The sequence below is a fragment of the Lissotriton vulgaris genome, chromosome 11 (assembly GCF_964263255.1).
Source record: "Lissotriton vulgaris chromosome 11, aLisVul1.2, whole genome shotgun sequence".
Taxonomy (NCBI): Eukaryota; Metazoa; Chordata; class Amphibia; order Caudata; family Salamandridae; genus Lissotriton; species Lissotriton vulgaris.
In genome coordinates, this window is record NC_141699.1 from 114990872 (window position 1) to 115012034 (window position 21163).

A 21163-nucleotide genomic window follows, 5' to 3' on the forward strand; every position below is an offset into this window, starting at 1 on the left:
GAATGAAACATGTAAGACATAAATCTGAATCTTTGTAGGTCTGAAATCAATTGTATTTATTTTAAAGCTGATAAATGGATTCTTCTGTGTTATAATAGCACTTGCTATTATGTGAAAAAAACTTAGTGGGTATCATCTGCGATCTAAATGGTTATTACGAGTGAGATTACATAAACATGCTCTATCTCAACTATATTACATAGATTGAGAAAGTAAAGTCCCACAAACTTTCAGATCTCAGTATATATGTATTCTTGCCCTGTGAAGTGGCATGCTGGGTGTGCCTGTGCCCTGATGGAGTGATTCATCTGTGGTCAAGCTGTGAGTGCCCAGCGGGTCACATTTGGCTTACAAAGTGCTGCCAGCCAGGACACAATTCAAACAACAAACATATTGACTGTCTATGAAGAGAGCTTTTTGCAGGGCAAGTGGCTGGCAGGAAAGTCTCCTGCCCCCTATCGCGCAGACTGCTGAACTGACGCACACGGACACACATGTAATAAGTGTATCTACTGTTGACAAACTGCACCATGAGGGTTCACCGTGGCAGATCTGGACCTTGATTCCAGCTCAGGGATAGCTGCTGAAGCCATAATCCTCACCGGGGCCTGAAGCAAACCTTCACGTAGCCCAGGGCGCCCCAACTACCGCCCACGCTGGCAGTAGGCGGGGCCAGTGGTGGAAATGGTCAGCCCCACCAATGGCCATGAGTGGCGGCTTCTTTAGAAAGATTTTGGGCCCTGTTTCTTGTTGGGTGTGTGATATTCACACAATTTGCTTTCACATAATTATGTAAAATGCTGAAAAGGTATGCATAATGACGAGACATGTACATTTGACATTAGCAATATATTTTAGTGCAAAATTTGGCCTCGCATCCAATTTGGACACATAGGGTCATATTATCAAGAACAGCGATAACTTTATGGCCGCTTTAGCTGCAGAAAACTGCCGCTAAAGCGGCGATAAGGGGCTTGATAATATGTCCTTGAGAATTATCACAGAAGCCCAGGTTCTGGTGTGAAGGACATCAAACCTGGGCTTCTATGGAATTCACAAGGGGATACTAACAAGCCCATTATTGCCGCTTTAGCAGCAGTTTCCTGCGATAAAGCGGCGATAATGTTATTGCCGTTCTTGATAATATGGCCCTCATTGCTCTAAAAATGAACTCCATTTTGGTCATTCCATTGTTCCTGCGCTACATTTTACCGCAAATGTGTTTAAATATGGAACTTGACATGATGGCAACATTTCAGGAATTTTACGTAACAAGTGTAACACAAAATTCCAGGAATTACGTGAATTACACTGACGTATTAAAATTGCACCCAAGTCAGAGTTATATATATATATGTTTTTGATAAAGTAAGTAAGCAATGAGTTTGGCCCTGCCATCCTTTTCACTATTGCTTGCACCAGGTCTGCAAAAAAGTCCTGTCTTCTCCAATAGCAAATCCTATACCTATACCATAGACATACATTTTTTTTGGTGCTGGCGGCTCCAGGAGGACCGCCGAGTGGAACTCACGATTACTAGATGGAAGAGTGGGATTGGAAGTAATGAGGAATAACAGAGACAAGGAAGACTGCAACCCAAAGTAAAGGGGAATAAGGTAAGTAATTAGACCCTTGGCCTGGCTTACAGCGAAGGTGGCGAGGGACAGGCCAGCACCACTTGTCATGACACAGGAGCATTGGGCCCTCTTGGCTAGCAGGGTGGCCCCCCTTTTAGGGAATGTGGGGGGACAGCACCCACCCCCGCGTCCACACTCCAATTGTTGTGTTGTTTTGGGGTAAGAAGGTAACACCTTTCTGCCATCGCACACCCAATACCTATGTGGTTCGGGAATTTAAATGCCAAGGAAGAAAAGTTATGGCTTTACACACACTGATGCTTGCCTATACCACAGAATGTCAAGTTATGCTACATTGTTTTGTACTTGCGTAGCATGTCTGCCTTTGCTATGATGGTGTGTCTGTCTCTCTCAGGGTCCATGTGTTCTCAAGACTGTCTCGCCCAGTGTCCGTGTTCCTGTGAGTCCCTGTATCCTCTTGCCTGTCTCTTTCAGTATCCCTGTCTCTCCAATGTCAGTCTCCCTATGTACCTGTGTCCCAGTGTCTGTGTCTCCTCGTGCTCATGTTTCCTCTTAGCTGTGTCTTTCAATATCCTTATCTCCACTATGTCAGTCTCCCTATGTCCATGGGCCTGATTCACAAAAGGAATCTGAGACAAAATCCTAACTTTATGACTTTCGGTATTCACAGAAGGCATTTAGGAGGAGTAAAGTTAGCATTTTGTCTCAGTTAATCTTACGTTTTGGTCTTATGTTAAATTTAAGACAAACTTAAGTTTAACTGAGACAAAATCCTAACTTTATGACTAGTATTTTGTCTCAGTTAAACTTAAGTTTGTCTTTAGTTTAACTTAAGACCACAACTTAAGTTTAACTGAGACAAAACCCTAACTTTAGTACTCCTAAATGCCTTCTGTGAATACCGAAAGTCGCAAAGTTAGGATTTTGCCTCAGATTACTTTTGTGAATCGGGCCCCATGTGTCTAATTGTGTATCTCTCCCAGTATCTGTGTCTCTGCATGCCCATGTTTCCTCTTGCCCCTCTCTCCCAGTTTCTGTGTGCATGCCTGTGTCTCACTGCATCTGTCTTCCACGTCTATATCTCCCAAGACCTGTGTCTCTGTGTGTGAATGTATGCTGGTGCTCGGGCCTCTCAGTTTCTGTTTATCACCAAGTCTGTAACTCCCACTGTCCATATCTCCCTGTGTCGGTATTTTGGTGTGGTCCTGTATCCTCATGCCTGTGTCTCCCAGTTTGAGTTTGCCCCTACATCTGTGTCTCCCAGTGTACGTCTCCTGGTGTCTGTGTCTCCATGTATCCATGCATCTGTTTCCCCGAATATCCCAGTTTCAGTGTGTTCCCATGTATTTGTCTCCTTGTATCTGTGTCTCCTACTATCCTTGTCTTCCCACGTCTGTATTTCCATGTGTTCATGTTTGCTTTTGCCTGTGTCTCCCAGTTCATTGTGTTACCTGGATGTGTCTCCCTGTGCCTTTGTCTCCCAGTTTCCATGCGTGTGCCTGTGTCTCCCCACATCTGATTCTCACTGTTCATGTCTCCCAGTTCATTGTGTTTCCCTGTATGTGTCTCCTGTGCCCGTGTTTCCCGGTTTCCATGTGTGTGCCTGAATCTTCCCACATCTGTTTCTCCCTTCGTCCATGTTTCCTCTTGCCTTTGTCTCCCTGTTTCAGTGTGTTCCAATGTATGTGTCTCCCTGTGTCTGTCTCTCCCAGTGTCTGTGTCTCCCCGTGCCTGTGTCCTTGTGTCCATGCATCCTCTTGCTTTGTCTCCCTGCGTCTGTCTCTCCCAGTGCCTGTGTCTCCCAGTGGCTGCGGCTCCCTGTGTCTGTCTCTCCCAGTTTATGTGTCTCCCAAAGCCTACTTCTCCCAGTGGCTGTGTCTACCTGTGTCTGTCTCCTCCCAGTATCCGTGTCTCCCAAAGCCTACGTCACCCAGTGTCTGTGTCTCTCTTTATCTGTCTCTCCCAGTACCTATGTCTCCGTCTCCCAGTGCCTGTGTCTTCAAGTGTCTGTGTCCCCCTGCGTCTGTCTCTCAGTGTCTGTCTCTCCCAGTGCCGGCCTCCCAGCGCCTTTTGTCTCCCAGAGGTTGTGCCTCCCTGTATTTGTCTCTTCCAGTGTCTGTGTCTCCCTGCATCTGTCTCTCCCAGTGCCTGTGTCTCCCAGTGCCTGTGTCTCCATGCATCCTCTTGCCCTTGCCTCCCAGTTTCCGTCTGTCCAGGTGTCTGTGACTCCCAGTGTCCCTGTCTTCCCGTGTTCGTGTATCCTCATGCCTGGGTCTCCGGGTACATACAAAATACAATGAAATATAGTCAGTGCTTTAAATGGGCCGGCATTCACAGGTACTCAGTTCCTACACTTCTTTCAATTGAAAGGGAGAGTACCTGCACTCCTTAGCAGAGGCCCAATACTTTTCCAGGAGCGGCCGGCACAGGTAAGAGCGGTGAGGCGGGGCAGGGTGGGGGGAGGGGCTTAGTCATCTGAAGACAGGATAGGTAAAATTAAATAAAAATAATAAAACCATTTACCTTGCACTCGCCGCATTGGCGGCGATGCGGCGTACGCGAGGTAAGTCGTTTTATTCATTTTTCTATTTAACTTTACCTACCCCCTCGTCTGTCGACTTACCCCCCCCCCCCCCCTGCCCTGCCCTGCCCCCTCCCCACCACTCATACCTGTGCCGGCCTCACGTGCACTTTTCATAGGACATTCCCTGCATGGCTCAGTAGCACACAGGCATCTGGGATGCAGAGACCCTTCGCTGTTATATTTCCATTACAAGCACTGGACAAAGGCCCAAAGTCTGAACATCTGTCAAGAAATCCAGTGATGCAAAAGCAGCAGGCTCTGATGGACAGTAGGGAGGCCTGACCTACCACCCTGGTGGCACGGGCGCCCCCGCGGGCACCGGAGCTCAGTGGCCTCTGATATCCCTTTTACAAAGACTCATTATCAGAAGTGACTGCTGGAAGGGGGCCATGCCATGGCCAGCTGGGTGACTGCCGGACTAGCCTCCGAAGCGTAATGAGATGCAAGAAGCCCCCTTTTACTCCCCCCCCCCCCCCTATTGCAATCCCTGGCTCTGCTGCAAGCACGATGCATTTTGCAATTGAAGCCATATTAATTTGAGATGAATCCACTACTTGGGCATCTGGCCCGCTCCCAGGCCACCCAGGGCCGTGATGTTATGTGTCTTTGTACAGTGCACTATCGCCCGCGAGGGCATCCTGGCCAGTGCTTAATTTGTGAAAAAAACATAAGTGCCAGGGCCCTATCAGGAGGCTGCTTCAGCTCGCACCACACATAACACCTGCTAAAGCAGTACCCAGGCAGGCAACTAGAGCCACACTTTGGGGGGGTGAAAAATATTTCGGGGGGGCGGGCTAATTCTTCCAACCATAGACAGAGTGGCTGTAAGAAGGGGTGAACACACATCAAAAGCCTCATTTACAAGTAAATGGTCTTTTAAAGACCTATTAAGTACTCGGGTGCAGCTGCAATTAGATGCTCACCAGCCCGCGAAGCTGTCGTAGCCCGGGCTGACACACACAATGGGGAAGGAGGCGGGAGAGGGGGGGCGGGTTTGAAGCCCCGTGAGCCCAATGGGTGTTGTGCGCCTGGCAGTACCAATATAACTACTGGCCATCACACGCCTTTAAGTGTGACAATTCAGTCACCCAAAGCTATAAGAATGGCTGGGTAACAGCTATTAGTCTTATTAATGTATATTTAATTTATAAACAGCTGTTGTTGTGGTCATCTCTAAAGTAGACACACAGTGCCACCATGTGGCAAACTGTCATAAGTGCCAGTGTTGACAAGTGTTGGTGCTGAGCATCGGAAACTACTGGCTCAAATTAAGCACTGATACTGGCCCTCAGCAGGTGTGTATGTCTAGCTCTACCTATAGTAGGTTGGTTAATTTAAAAGTCAGATCTTCAGTTTCTTGCATAGTTCAAGAAGAGAGGAGGAGGTTCTCATGTGGAGACAGCGTCTTTTCCAGGCTTTAGGAGTGATGTAAGAGAACTCCTGTCCTCCTTCTCTGGTTCTGTTTACGCGTGCGATGCTGGCAAGTAGGAGTCCTGCGGAGCGAATGAGCCTGGATGATTGGTGGAAGAGGATGCAACTGTTCAGATAGGTGGGGCCTGAGTTGTAGAGTGCAGTGAATGTCTTAGTGTAAGCAGGGTGACGGGGCATGGGGGAAAGGGAGTAATTGTGAGAGAAAGTTAACTCCTGCTGTAAAGGAAGAAATACCTAGACATCTAGACAAGAAGCTATTGTTGGACGGGGGCTAAATCTTCAATTGAACCCCTCTTAGTTTGCCAATCCAATGACGAGTTCACAATTAAGGAAGCATAATTAAAGAAAAGGGGAAACAGGGTATGTTGGCGCCCCCTAGTGGTGTTGATCTGTTAGCACAAAAAAAACTTCAAGGCTGTCTTTTTAGGTCTCGCGCCTAGGGTTGCAGTGCGCAGCACCACAAGGGCAGCACGAGACCTCTTGTTTTTAAAGTAAATACCTGTTGTAAGAGGAGTGCGGAGTCCCAAAAAAGGACGTGACGCAAAGAGCATTTGTTGCCCTCCCTTTGTGATGACCCTGAAAAGAAATGTTTAGCTGGAAAAAGAACCACAGGCCACCCCTGAGTGTCTGACCCTAAGGGCATGAAGGCCTTCCTGATTGGGGAATTCCGTAGGAGCCAGCAGCCCCGTCCTCTACCAGTTTGAGTTGATTCAGAGCTGAGCTGTGAAGTTTATTATCTTACAGGTATTTGGGCTGGTCTGAAATATGGATGGTAAAAACATCAACTGGAAAGAAAATACTTCTAGGAACTTGAAATAACACATCTTGTTTGGATGAATCTGAATTGCTGCAAGAAATGCTTTCTCTACGCTCAAAGGAAAATCTGTTTTTGTAAAATGAAAGATTGCATTGAGAAACTCAACGATATGTGGGGAACCTTCCTTAGCTCTATGTTCTGCTGCTTAACAAGAGAAATAATATCTTTATGATATGAAGGTTATTTGTTTATATTTTTCTTTCAATCCCTTCTCCTCCTGGAGGCAGGACAGCAGTCACAAACCCTCTAGTGCCCTGAAAACCTTGTGGTAGGCCTGCTATCATGTGCTCCCCAATTCCTACACCCCTGGCAGCAGGAATGCTGTCACATGCTATTTCAATCTGGGGGTAGGGTTGCTGTCACAGGCTCTTTCAATCCCTTCTCGCCCTGGGGGTAGGGCTGCTGTTACAGGCTCTTTCAATCCCTTCTCCCTCTGGGGGTAGGGCTGCTGTCACCGGCTCTTTCAATCCCTATTCGCCTTGGGATGGAGTGGGGGTAGGGCTGCTGTTATATGTTGTTTCAATCCCTTCTCCATCTGGGGGTAGGGCTGCTGTCACAGGCTCTTTCTTTTTTTTAAAAAATTTTTGAAGACCTTTATTGTGCATGTTGCAGAAAAACAAATACGGGCCTACAACCATCCGGCCGGCCACAAGACTTATGAGCACAGGTGTCAACATTACGGTATTCCGGCGGTATCAAGTGATACAAGAACTATTAATAACAGTTACACTGGAAAGGACACGCCGCCAGGGAGGAGGATCAATGAGGTCAAATTTTAAAGTTTTTGATAAAATAAAAGTCAATAAAGGATAGGTATAAAGGAGATCCGAGTCCGTACATTGAGTCCACATGAATAGGCAACAATATAAGTGACAACAATTACATAGAGCTCTTCTTCAAAGCGGCAGAACAATAAAAAACAAAGCGCACAGCAGAAGTCAAATTCGTGCCGCTCCCAGTGCCACCCACTCCCAACCATCCTCTATCACAGACCCAGAAAGGAAACAGTATAAGAAAGCGCAGGAAAAGAAGAGAAAAGGCCCATAGAAACTAAATACGAAAATTAAATCTACCCCCCCACCCTGCACCAACGCGGAGGCTACGGCCTACCCCCCCCGACAATGTGCCTGTCGCCCCATAAAGAACCCGAAATATAGTTCAAGCAAAGGAAGAAGAAAGAAGAAGGAAGAAAAATAATGAAATGTTACCATGAAATATAGAGAGTGAGAAAAGGCCACCCCAATCTGCAACCCTCAAAAAACCACAAGTGAAGCGGGAGGAGGAGCCAATCAAGCCATTCCCAGTACCCCAGTCAGAAACCCCGTCCCCACACAATTTGCAATCATTGAAAGCCAGCTATTAATACAAAAGCAGTTAGGGAAAGACATCATAACCTGTGCGACTTAAGCAAGAATGTACAACTTCCAATCCCGGTCCCACCCACCCAGCAACCGACAGTGCAAGGAGAACCTAGCCCTGACCCGACCTCAGACAGACCCAAAAAGAAGCGCATGAAGAAGTACAAAGCATTTGCATCCATTAAAGAAGACTAATAGCAACAGTATAGTCGCACAATGCATCTAAGGGGTAAGACAGTTCAGGTGCGAGTCAGCAGAACATTTAAAAATCCAAGGAAGACGTCGCCATCAGCACCTATCATCGGGCTACCTGACCACAGAAATCCCTCCCCATAGATATGAACCAGCAAATGCGCCCAGCAAGCAACCTTATGTGGGAAAACATTACACAGAGCACATTAACAATACCAAGGCATCAGTTCAGTCCGGGTCTCCGCTAGCCAATCAGACAGAGTCAGCGCCAGGAATGCCGTAATTACGACCCGAAATAAAATAAGCGCGCCAAAGAATAGCAATTACAGTTTGAAATAGGGGGTTTCACAAATGTATCAACACCATCAGGTCGGCAAGCAGTCCAGTCCGGGTCACAGTCAGACGAGCAGGCAAAATCAGCGAGAAAGAGCGCTTCAGCCCTGGCCTGAACGTTGGAACCTTCCCAAGCATAGGCGCCTCCGTGTGCACACCGCAGTCAGAACAAAGGAGCAAGATGGCCGCTCTCGATAAAGAAGGAACAGAGGGAGAGGAAATGATCGTTCCCAGTCACCGTCCACCACCATGTCCACCATGACAAGCACTTTTCCCACAGCATAACTGCAAATATACCAGTATTGCAAAAAAGGCCATGATAGCACTGGCAGAGGCAAAGTCTCAGGTGCCGTAGTGAGAGGAGACTTTGTAGCTACAGCGTCGTCAGTAAGGGAACCTTCAATACAGTAGCCAGGGACAGAACGTTCGACAGGCTCGTGCAGCAACATTGTATCCACCGCGAGTGGAATGAAAGGCAATAAGGGATCAGCCAGCCGCCGTCGCTCACAGTGAGAAACAGTTCCTTCAATCTTTCGCTCCAGCTCTTGGGTGTTCCGTTGCCATGTCGCCCTCAGGTCTGCAAGGGCCATCAGGATGTCAGCACAGTTCAAGGCTTTCCCCCGCAGCGGCCGGTGAGCACTTTGCAGCGACGTCACCGAAGCACCTACCAATTCGAGAGAAGGCCGGGCAGCGAGCACTGGGGATGAGGGGACCGTCGCCTCACCGGTTCGGCAGACAAGCGCCTCCATCGTCCCCGCGGTTAATCCACAGCGGAGGGGGGGGGGGCGACTCAACATCCAGCAGGGACAGCAGTTAGGGCCACCAAAGGCGACACAGCACGCAATCCGGTACCTGTACAGTGAGAAGACCCCCGCGTTCTCTGTAGGTGCGGGTGAGACGCGGCGGAAGAGGCGTCCCAAAATGGAGGCTGCTCAGGGTAATGGCCGCACAACAAAGGAAGCGTCGCCACACCGCCCCAGCCCCGCGAGCACCCACTCCGTCGCCGAAGGCAGCCTCGCCGGTCTGCCCACCACTGCAGTCATCCACGGATCCTGAATCGGCGGCTCCGCCTCAGCCCGTCCCACCGAGCACGACCAGCGGCGCCCGGCGGCGGCGGTCGGGGCAGAGTCCAGGGGCAGAGCCGGGAGTCCTCAGACCATCGAAATCCGCCCCCAAAACAGCCGGCAGGGATATTGGCAGGACGCGGTCAGCATCTACACGTTCGTGGCTGCATCTGCACGCATTGTAGGTAAGAGGGGATATCAGGATTTTGTGAAAAGAACAGGCGGGTTGCGGAGCCGGGAGCTCACACGTCTGGTCCGTCCGCCATCTTGGCTCCTCCCCGTCACAGGCTCTTTCAATCCCTTCTCGCACCTGGGGGTAGGGCTGCTGTCACAGGCTCTTTCAATCCCTTCTCGCCTTGGGATGGAGTGGGGTTAGGGCTGCTGTCACAGGCTCTTTCAATCCCTTCTCTCTCTGGGGGTAGGGCTGCTGTCACAGGCTCCTTCAATCCCTTCTCTCTCTGGGGGTAGGGCTGCTGTCACAGACTCTTTCAATCCCTCCTCATCCTGAGGGTAGGGCTGCTATCACAGGCACTTTTAATCCCTTCTCCCTGCAGGGGTTAGGGCTGCTGTCACAGGCTCTTTCAATTCCTTTTCGCCCTTTGGGTAGGGCTGCTGTCACAGGCTCTTTCAATCCATTCTCTCTCTGAGGGTAGGGCTGCTGTCACAGGCTCATTCAATCCATTCTCTCTCTGGGGGTAGGGCTGCTGTCACAGGCTCTTTCTATCCCTTCTCGCCTTGGGATGGAGTGGGGGTAGGGCTGCTGTCACATGTTGTTTCAATCCCTTCTCCCTCTGGGGGTAGGGCTGCTGTCACAGGCTCTTTCAATCGCTTCTCGCCCTGGGGGTAGGGCTGCTGTCACAGGCTCTTTCAATCCCTTCTCGCCTTGGGATGGAGTGGGGTTAGGGCTGCTGTCACATGTTGTTTCAATCCCTTCTCCCTCTGGGGGTAGGGCTGCTGTCACAGGCTCTTTCAATCCCTTCTCACCTTGGGATGGAGTGGGGTTAAGGCTGCTGTCACAGGCTCTTTCAATCCCTTCTCACCTTGGGATGGAGTGGGGTTAAGGCTGCTGTCACATGTTTCAATACCTTCTTTCTCTGGGGGTAGGGCTGCTGTCACATGTTATTTCAATCCCTTCTCGCCCCAGGGAAAATAGGGCTCCTGTCACATTATCTTTCAATGTCTTTTGGGTGGAGTGGGGGTAGGGCTGCCGTCACATACCCTGTGGTTCGTTGCTCTCCTGGTGGGCGGGACTGCAGTCACGTGCCCCCTTTAACCATCCATGCTAGGGATGTCTGTGATGATGTCAGGAGGGCACTATCTCTCTAAGGCCTGAGCACTGCCTGCTGCTCCCACTCACTGCCCTGGTTCCTCCAGCCCAATAAGTGCCGAGCTACTGACGTCATTGGTTGAAATAGAATGACCCGTGACGACTCTATCTGGCAGCCCCTGACTCCTCGCGAGAAGTGCAGGTACCGAACCTTTCAGAGTACACCAGCCCTGCTGAGAAATACCGGAAGTGCTCCTGTAACCATGTGAACTCTCACCTGAGAACTGCAGAAAGCACTCCCTTGAGAGTACATAGGAGGCCTGCTGAGAAGTGCAGGTACAGGGCAGGCATGGCACCCTTCAAAGAAGTATAGGTATAGTGCACTAAAGGTACAGAGGCCATGCTAAGAAGTGCATGTATGGCTCTTTTAAAGGTATGGCAGCCCTGCAGAGAAGCGCTGGTAGGATGCTGCTAAATTATAGCAATCCTGCTGAAAAGTGCAGGTACATGTACCTGCTGAGAATTGAAGGTATGGATCTGTTAAATTTATAGCAGCCCTGCTGACAAGTGAAGGTAAAGTTCCCTTAAAGGCAGGGCACAAGACCTAAATAAAAAAAGAAGTGAGGGACTAACCTAGTTAGGCAGTATGCAAGTGACATCATGGTGCGTAACATCACGGCGCGTGACATTACATGTGACATCACAGGAATTGACATCATAGGAAGTGGCATCACAAGCCACGACTTTAATATGCACGTGTCATGTAAAGTGCTCTGACACTCTGCTTAGGGACGAGTACCCATTATACAAGAAAAAATGGTGGTAACAAATTATTTCAACGCCTCCTCATGGGTAGTAGCGCTATATAAATGACATTTATTTTGTGTAAATACTGGAAGAGAGAGACCAACACATTTGTCATTCTTACAATGCATGCATATCTGGTAAACAGAGTCTGAACAAAGTTCAGCATTTGCACCAGGTGTGATGCTCCTGAGGGCTCCCAGCCACGAGACTCCAACAAAAGGAGGCCTGATGACCCCTCAAATTTGGCCTTTGTTATGGGCCAGTAAGAGTCTAAAATAAGAAAGCCCCATTGATCGAAAGCAGACAACAACGTGCAGGCGCTGCAGAATGTGTTCTGGTGTGGGACAAGTTCAGCTTACTATTCGGTGGGGCACACATTCTTGGAAGGGTGGACGGTGTTCACTCTGTGAAAATAGTGGCTGGACGCCGTATATCCACGTGTTCCCCCGACTCGTGCCCTGCTTAAAGGTACAGCAGCCCTGCTGAGAAGCACAGGCGCGGTTCCATTAAAGGTATAAGATCCCTCCTGAGAAGTGCAGCTACGGTCGGTACCCTTGAAGTTATAGATGCTGAGAAATGCAGGCACTGCTCCACTAAAGTTAAATGGGCCCTGCAGAGAAATAGAGGTATAGTTCTGTTAAAGGTACAGCAGTCCTGCTTTCCGTTAAAGGTACAACTGTCCTGCTGAGAAGTGCAGGCCCGGTTCCGTTAAAGGTACCGCAGCTCTGCTGATAAGTGCAGGCGCGCTTCCGTTAAGGATACAGCAGCCCTGCTGAGAAGTGCAGGCCCGGTTCCGTTAAAGGTACCGCAGCTCTGCTGATAAGTGCAGGCGCGCTTCCGTTAAGGATACAGCAGCCCTGCTGAGAAGTGCAGGCACGGTTCAGTTAAAGGTACCGCAGCCCTGCTGAGAAGTGCAGGCACGGTTCAGTTAAAGGTACCGCAGCCCTGCTGAGAAGTGCAGGCACGGTTCAGTTAAAGGTACCGCAGCCCTGCTGAGAAGTGCAGGCACGGTTCAGTTAAAGGTACCGCAGCCCTGCTGAGAAGTGCAGGCACGGTTCAGTTAAAGGTACCGCAGCCCTGCTGAGAAGTGCAGGCACGGTTCAGTTAAAGGTACCGCAGCCCTGCTGAGAAGTGCAGGCACGGTTCAGTTAAAGGTACCGCAGCCCTGCTGAGAAATGCAGGCATGGTTCCGTTAAAGGTACCGCAGCCCTGCTGAGAAGTGCAGGCCCGGTTCCGTAAAGGTACCGCAGCTCTGCTGATAAGTGCAGGCCGCTTCCGTTAAGGATACCACAGCCCTGCTGAGAAGTGCAGGCCCGGTTCCGTTAAAGGTACAGCAGCCCTGCTGAGACGTGCAGGCCCGGTTCCGTGAAAGGTACAGCAGCCCTGCTGAGACGTGCAGGCCCGGTTCCGTTAAAGGTACAGCAGCCCTGCTGAGATGTGCAGGCCTGGTTCCGTTAAAGGTACCACAGCCCTACTGAGAAGTGCAGGCACGGTTCAGTTAAAGGTACCGCAGCCCTGCTGAGAAATGCAGGCACGGTTCCGTGAAAGGTACAGCAGCCCTGCTGAGACGTGCAGGCACGGTTCCGTTAAAGGTACCACAGCCCTGCTGAGATGTGCAGGCCCGGTTCTGTTAAAGGTACAGCAGCCCTGCTGAGAAGTGCAGGCACGGTTCTGTTAAAGGTACAGCAGCCCTGCTGAGAAGTGCAGGTAGTGTGGCTCACTGGTTAGAGGCGGCAGACCCGAGAGCAGAGGACGGCCCGGGACCAGGGTTCGATTCCCGGCGCGGCAGGTTTCTGGACCAGGGTCAGCGGACTCGATAATTCTCTCGCCTCGGTGCCCACTCTGATCAGCGATCACACTCGGCAACTCTGGGCATTAGCTTGCCTCATCTTCACTAACGGCCCCACCAGACCGCCGGGGATGCCTGGTCGCACCCTGGAGATACCCATTAAGGGACCATCTCTCAGGGAAGCCAGGAAGGGTTTCGCAGCGGTCGAAGCGCCTTGGGACCCTCCGGGTAAGTAGTGCGCTATATAAATGCCTATACATTTACATTTACAGGCACGGTTCTGTTAAAGGTACATCAGTCCTGCTGAGAAGCGCAGGCACGGTTCCATGACCCGTATGCATGTTAACACCTGTGGCAGGCGCTACTAGTGCCCTGTTACGGTCGCCAGCCCCGCTAATACTTACTATACAGGATCGGTGCTGGAAACTGCCTTTAGATTCTCCTTGTGACAGGGCTGCTTCGACGCCCCCTTCCCGCCTCACTAGTTAAGCTCGGCGCCAAGAAACGCTTTCAACCTAATGAACGCTATTCAAGTGTGTTAAACAACCAAGATGTTGGTCAGCCGCTTGCCTTTGCTTTGCACGTGCCCCCGGGGTACAGCCCTATCCTGCCCGCAGCTTCTGCCCCGGCGGCTGCCGCTAGGATGCTCGGGCAACAGCTTCGGGGGCAGGCTGCTACTTTCTGCCCTAGTAGATGCAACTCCGTTTAAGCTCTGTCAGCCCTCACCGCCCCCAATACATTTGCATCCGTCTCTGATCTGTCAGTTTTTACCCCAGTAAATTCGCCTCAGGGGCAGGCTGTCACTTTCCCGCAGTCGACTGTCACTCTGCGGCCGCTCTGCCGTTGTTTTCCTGTGATGTTTCCTTGATGTCTCTCCACCCCCAGTAGATTCGCCTCAGTTGTGGGGCTGTCACTTTCTCTCGGTCGAATCTCTCTAGTGGTCTGGTCTGTCCCTTTCTGTCAGTCGAGTCTCTCCTGTGGTCTGGGCTGTCACTTCCTCCGAGTCGAGTCTCTCTAGGGGGCAGGGCTGTCACTTTCTCTTAGTCGAGTCTCTCTAGTGGTCGCGTCTGTCACTTTTTCTCAGTCGAGGCTCTCTAGTGGTCGTGGCTGTCACTTTCTTCCAGTCGTGTCCCTCCAGTGGTTATGACTGTCGCTTTCTCGTAGTCGAGTCTCTCTGGGGGGCTGTCACTTTCTCTCTTTGTGTTTAGGGTTCAGTCTGTCTGTTCTTGCGTCCCATTCCCCCCCCTCCCCCCCCCCCCCCCACACACACACACACATACACCCGGCCGCACCGCGGGACTCACACATAGGGCCAGGCTGTGACCCCTCCACCCACCCCCCATCCCACACCCAACCCCTCCACCCCAGCCCCTCCCCCGGGGATGCTGTGCCCCCTAAGACACTCACCTTCCTGGAGAGGTTTCGCAGAGGCGGCTTGACGCAGTTGCCCATAGCCCGCCGGACCGGCCCCGGGCTACAGGGGCCCCGTCTCCGGGGGCCCCATTAACGTCCCTTGGGGAGAAAATCAGAGAGCAGGAGGGGTCAGATGTGGAAGAAGAGGCCGGGGGGTCCGCTCCCTGCCCCGGCGCGCGCCGACTGCATCCTCCCCGCATCCCTCACTGTCCCCGGACTGGAGGAGGAAAGGGACAGGACAGAGAGGGGCGGGGCGAAGAGGAGGCGAGGGCACAGGGAGGGGGGCGAGAGATGAACGGGGACGTAGGAGGGACAGAGAGCCAGGACCAAGTAGGTGGGTAGAAACTGGGCAGAGAGAGGTGGGCAGAGACAGGCTGGGCAGAGTGGTGGGCAGAGACAGGCTGGGCAGAGAGCGGTGGGCAGAGAGAAAGAGGTGGGCAGAGACAGTCTGGGCAGAGAGAAAGGTGGGCAGAGACAGGTGTGCAGAGACAGACTGGGCCGAGAGAGGTAGGCAGAGGAAGACTGAGCAGAGACGGTGGGCAGCGACAGGGAAACATTAGCAGAAACGGGGAAGAGACAGAGATGCGGGAACACAGAGGTGGGTAGAAACTGGGCAGAGAGAGGTGGACAGAGACAGGCTGGGCAGGGTGGTGGGCAGAGACAGGGAAACGGAGGAGGAGAAACGGGGAAGAGACAGAGATGCAGGAGCAAAGAGATGGGTAGAGACTGGGCAGAGTTGGGCAGATACAGATTGGGCAGAGACGGGGGAGAGAGAGATGCGGGAACACAGAGAAGGCAGAGACTGGTCAAAGAGGGGTGGGCAGAGACAGACTAGGCATAGAGGGGTGAGCAGAGACAGACCGGGCAGAGTGGGTGGGTAGAGACAGATTGGGCAGAGTCAAGGGGGGGGGGGGCTGGGCAGGGGTATTATCATAGTGATGAACAGAGGAGGGGAGGAGGCAGGACAGAGGCAGAAGCACAGAAACAGGTAGAGACAAGGGCAGAGAGAGGTGGGTAGAGTCAGGGAGGGGGCTGGACAGAGGAATTATAATGGAGATAAACAGAGGAGGGGAGGGGGCAGGACAGAGGGCTGAGCACAGGTAGTCAAAGGAACATAGAGAGGTAGGTAGGAAGACTGCGAAGGGCAGAGGCGGGGCTGGGGGTGGGCAGAGACAGGGGCCACGGCAGAGAAGAGAGAGATAGGTAGAGTTACTGACAGAGAAAGAGGTAAATAGAGAGAAAGAAATAGACAGATTCAGAAGGATACCCAGAGACAAGAAAAGAGGCACGGGGGTTGGGTAGAGATAGAGGGGTCTGAGCGGGCAGGGACAGTGGCAGATAGGGACAGAGACAGGAGGAAATGGACAGAGCGAAAGATGGCTCCAAGCAGGCAGGGATAGAGATGGGCAGAGAAGGTCTCTGATCGGGCAGGGATAAGGGCAGAGACAGAAGGAGATGGGCTGAGAGAGCCTAGAACTCAAAGGTGCACTTACAGTGGACCAAAGGAGGCTGACCTGATTGGTGCAGAGAGACGAACAGTGTCAGCAACAGAAAGGAGGACAGAGAGAGACACCGTCAAGAAAAGAGTGAGAGACAAAGCAAGGAAAAGAATGAGAGATACAGCAAGGAAATAAATGAGAGACATCGAAAGGAAAAGAGTGAGAGACACAGAAAGGAAAAGAGTGAGAGGCACACGAAGGAAAAGAGGGAGAGACACGGAAAGGAAAAGAGTGAGAGACACAGGAAGGAAAAGAGGGAGAGACACAGAAAGGAAAAGAGTGAGAGGCACAGGAAGGAAAAGAGTGAGAGACACAAAGGAAAAGAGTGAGAGGCACAGGAAGGAAAAGAGTGAGAGACACAAAGGAAAAGAGTGAGAGACACAAAGGAAAAGAGTGAGAGGCACAGGAAGGAAAAGAGTGAGAGACACAAAGGAAAAGAGTGAGAGACACAAAGGAAAAGAGTGAGAGGCACAGGAAGGAAAAGAGTGAGAGGCACAGGAAGGAAAAGAGGGAGAGACACGGAAAGGAAAAGAGTGAGAGGCACAGGAAGGAAAAGAGGGAGAGACACGGAAAGGAAAAGAGTGAGAGGCACAGGAAGGAAAAGAGGGAGAGACACGGAAAGGAAAAGAGTAAGAGGCACACGAAGGAAAAGAGTGAGAGGCACATGAAGGAAAAGAGTGAGAGACACAAAGGAAAAGAGTGAGAGGCACAGGAAGGAAAAGAGGGAGAGACACGGAAAGGAAAAGAGTGAGAGACACAGGAAGGAAAAGAGGGAGAGACACAGAAAGGAAAAGAGTGAGAGGCACAGGAAGGGAAAGAGTGAGAGTCACAAAGGAAAAGAGTTAGAGACACGGAAAGGAAAAGAGTGAGAGGCACACGAAGGAAAGAGTGAGAGGCATAGGAAGGAAAAGAGTGAGAGACACAAAGGAAAAGAGTGTGTGACACAGATAGAAAAGCACGAGAGACACAGAAAGAAAAAGAATCTGAGACACAGTGTGGTTCTGTGAAAACGGGCCTTGTCTCGTAAGGCCATGGTTCCGTCATGATTTTGGTGATGTTGAACCGTATTTAGTAAGTTCGGCTAATATGGAGTGAATTCGTCATTACGTATTTGGAGATTTCGTCTTGAACATGGGTTCCATTTTGTTTTTGAGTCTCCATTTTGTATTGCCATCACGCAGGTTGACGAGTGTGGTCGAACGAACGAAACGGCCTGGCCTTCATGTATTGGCATACATTAACAGGGTCTTTCTTGACTTCGAGGTGAATTGCAAGGATCTGATTCCTTCACCTGAAGCTGACCCTTCCGAGTCAATTTCCCTGGTTTGATAGTTGTCTGAGATTGCCAATCATTGTTTAGGACATCGTTAACTTTTAGTCTCCTTACACATGCCTTATCTTGCTCGCTATCAGTCATTGTTTCTTTTTCAATGCTCTTTACTACATGCATTGTGCTTTTCAATTATGGGTTTGTCCGGCTTGTGGAGATTGGGTTTGGGACATTCCCAATGATTAACTTTGGGTTGGGACATTACAAATTGAGCTTTCTTGTCATGTGATACCTTGTTTGAGAATGTGCTCCATTGGTTAGATTTTTGCGCAGTGGGAGTATGTTTGTAAATGTGAATATTGTGTATAAAAGGAGATGTCTTGCTCTACAAATTTGAGCAGTCTCCTGAAATATACCATGCTGTATTTTTAGGATCACTGTTACTGGCTGCAGCCAATAAACTTGGTCTCTGACGCCACCCAGAAGTATTCCGTGTCTCTGTATACCAAGACAGGTGAATCCGAAGACTTTGGGCGTGCCCCTGGCGCCGCTGGGTTCTAAAAGCCCGGTTCTTGAACAGGAAGGAGAAGAGTGAGAGACACACAAAGGAAAAGAGTGAGAGACAGAAAGGAAAAGAGGGAGAGACACAGAAAGATAAAGAATGAGAGGCACAGGAAGGAAAAGAGTGAGAGACACAAAGGAAAAGAGTGAGAGGCACAGAAAGGAAAGAGCTAGATACACAGAAAGAAAAAGCATGAGGGACAGTCAGCAAAAGAGTGAGAGAAAGGCAGCAAAAGAGTGAGAGACACGGAAAAAAAGAGTGAGAGATACAGAAAGGAAAAGAGTGAAAGACACAGAATGGAAAAGAGTGAGAAACAAAGTCAGGAAAAGAACGAGAGACACAGGGTGCTAAACAGTGGGAGCCACCAAAAGCTTACAGGATGGGTGGGAGGCGTGTGCGTGTGTGTGTGGGGGGGGGCGGGGTCAGGTACATCTAACCAGAGATGGGCTCAAATGTACCTCATGGGAGCGTGGGGGAGAAGGACGAAGAGAGACCTATGAAAGAAACATGAAGCGGAGTTAGGTAAAGGAGACAGGAAGGGAGCAGGACTCTTAAGACACAACAATAGATACATAGCTAGATAGATTGATTGGTATATAGATAGATAGATAGATAGATAGATAGATAGATAGATAGATAGATAGATAGACAGATAGATAGATAGATAGATAGATAGATAGATAGATAGATAGATAGATAGATAGATAGATAGATAGATGGATAGATAGATAGGTAGACAGATAGATAGACAGACAGACAGACAGACAGACAGACAGATAGACAGATAGATAGATAGATAGATAGATAGATAGATATATAGATAGATAGATAGATAGATAGATAGATAGATAGATAGATAGATAGATAGATAGATAGATAGATAGATAGATAGATAGATAGATAGATAGATAGATAGATAGATAGATTGGCCACATCACCGAGAGCCAGAGGCCCAGCCGGAGATGGGGAACTGAAGGAGAGGAGAAGATGGCTGCAATCTGTGGCAGATTACTACCTTCCCCCACCCCATCCCGGGGATTATTTTACTGTCGAGGACGATGGCTTTAAGGCAGCGAGCAAAGCGCTTTCACTGATGAGCCTGGGGAATCCGGCCACTTAGGGAGACTCCCTCAGCTCTCACTACGCCCCTACCCTGAGTGACCCTCCCCTCTCCAGAGAGTGCAGGCGCCCTTCACAACCCCACTCATGTCTGCCCCCCTCAAACTCTGTGCACCCTCTCTACACCGTCTTTGACCCCCCCCCCAATTCCAGGCACCCTTCACAACCCCACTCATGTCAACACCCTAAAACTCCATGCAACCTCATCATACCGCTGCCCAGGGCACAAGTCCTAAAAAAAGAAGTGGGGGACTAACCAAGTTAGGTAGTATGCAAGTGCAAGCATGACCCTTGCCATCACAGCGCATGATGTCATGACATTGTACGTAACATCACAGGAAGTGACATAACAAGAAGTGACATCAGATATTAAGACCTCACACTTATGTTCATCAGGTTTATCGAGTACATTTAAGCGCATTATGAGATTTAACAAATTTGATTTTTGCGTTGGGGTTGTGCCAAAAAAGTGGAGCAATCCTGATGCAAAATCTGGGCCTCAGCTAATACATTTATATTTTTTAGACTCTGCGACAGAGATATTGGCAACAAGGAGAAGCATGGCAGTAGATCTGTTCTGCTTAATTGGTTGCAAAGTCTGCATTTTAAAATATTTGATTGGGTTAAGGCATCTGCTGTACAGGTGCCCAGTAACTCTCAGGGAATAGTAGTAATGGTGAGATAACTCTGGAGGTTAACACATTTGTGGGAGAGATCTGTGTTTTGTGAAGTCCCAGTATTGAATCAAAGTAGTAGAGAAGGTAAATGTGCCTCCTGCAAAGCACATTATCAAACACAAAGATGACACATTTTTATTTTATGTAGATAGTAAAGTGGGTTACTGCTTTTAATAAGGGATCCTTTTGTTACTTGCAGTTCATAAATTGTAATCCTTCTAATACTGCACAGTGAGGTATGAAGGACATGTGACTCCTACACCTTGTAACCATGTCTCACGTCACTCATCTTGTTCATTGATTTACACACTTACATGATTTATTGTCAATGTATAATGTGTATTTTTTGTACAGAGCTCTGACGCCCTGCATTGGGATGCGTAGCTCTATAAAACAGTGCTATTGAAATTGCTATTTGTATAAAAACTGGGACAGACCAACACACCTGACATTCTTACAGTGCATGCACTTATATACAGGGAGTGAACAAAGTCAAAAGCATGCCTCTCTTAAGTACCTGTGACGAGATAACAAGCTGTGTGCAGGGCCGGACTGGGAACCAAAACCAGCCCTGGCAAAGTGCTCGGCCGGCCCCCCTCCCCACACAGGGGGGTTGGGGGGGGGGGTTGGAAGTGCCGCCGAGCGCTTTGCTAGGGCCGGTTTTTGGCAGATTATGTTGCAGGGCCGATTTTGCTGCAAAAACGGCCCTGTAACAAAACCGGCCCCCAGGGGCTCAAAACCGGCCCCCACCTATGCGGCGCACCAGGGGATTGCCCGGTGCCCGCTATGGCCAGTCCAGACCTGGCTGTGTGCTTTTGTTTCCCCTCCATTACATTTACTTTTAAGTGCGAGGTTCCAGGCCACCTCAGTCAGGATATTCAAAAAAAGGAGGCCTGATGGCCCCGTAACCTCGGCCTTTAGCTTCGGCCCAGCTGAAGGTGAAAAAAAGCACCCCCTCACTGCCTGTACGTTGCTGCTGGGAATGGGAAGCAGGCAACATACAGGCACTGCTGAACGTGTCCTGGTGTCTGAAAAGTACACCGGAACAAACACATTTGTGTGGGGCTCAACTGCTTGGCAGGGTGGACAACGTCCACCCCTGAAAATAGTGGATGGACGCCGTGTATCTCCATTTGCCCCTGACTTGAGCCCCGCCCCTGCCCCTCTGTGACTCCCCCCAGGCACACTTCACATCCCCACTCATGCCGGCCCCCTCAAACTCCATGCACCCTCACTACACACCTACCTCTTTGTGACCCCCACAAACTCCAGACGCCCTTCACATCCCCACTCATGTCTGCCCCTCAAACTCCTGCACCCTCACTACACCCCTACCCATGCATGACACCCCAAAACTCTAGGAGCCCTTCGCATCCCCACTCA

The 21163-nt window shown here is 50.2% G+C and overlaps 1 protein-coding gene across 3 annotated transcripts in view; it reads right to left on the reverse strand.

The window, feature by feature from the left end:
• Positions 1 to 21163, reverse strand: part of CABP1 (calcium binding protein 1) — a 209306-nt gene that overhangs the window by 51312 nt on the left and 136831 nt on the right. The window contains exon 1 of one of the 3 annotated variants that reach the window (XM_086942852.1): positions 14648 to 14870. The exons of the other annotated variants lie outside the window; for them this stretch is intronic. Within the exon in view, the coding sequence (XP_086798978.1) occupies positions 14648 to 14692 (45 nt within the window). The 5' untranslated portion in view covers positions 14693 to 14870. Of the gene's footprint in view, positions 1 to 14647; positions 14871 to 21163 lie in introns of those variants that run through there. 3 annotated transcript variants of the gene reach the window in all.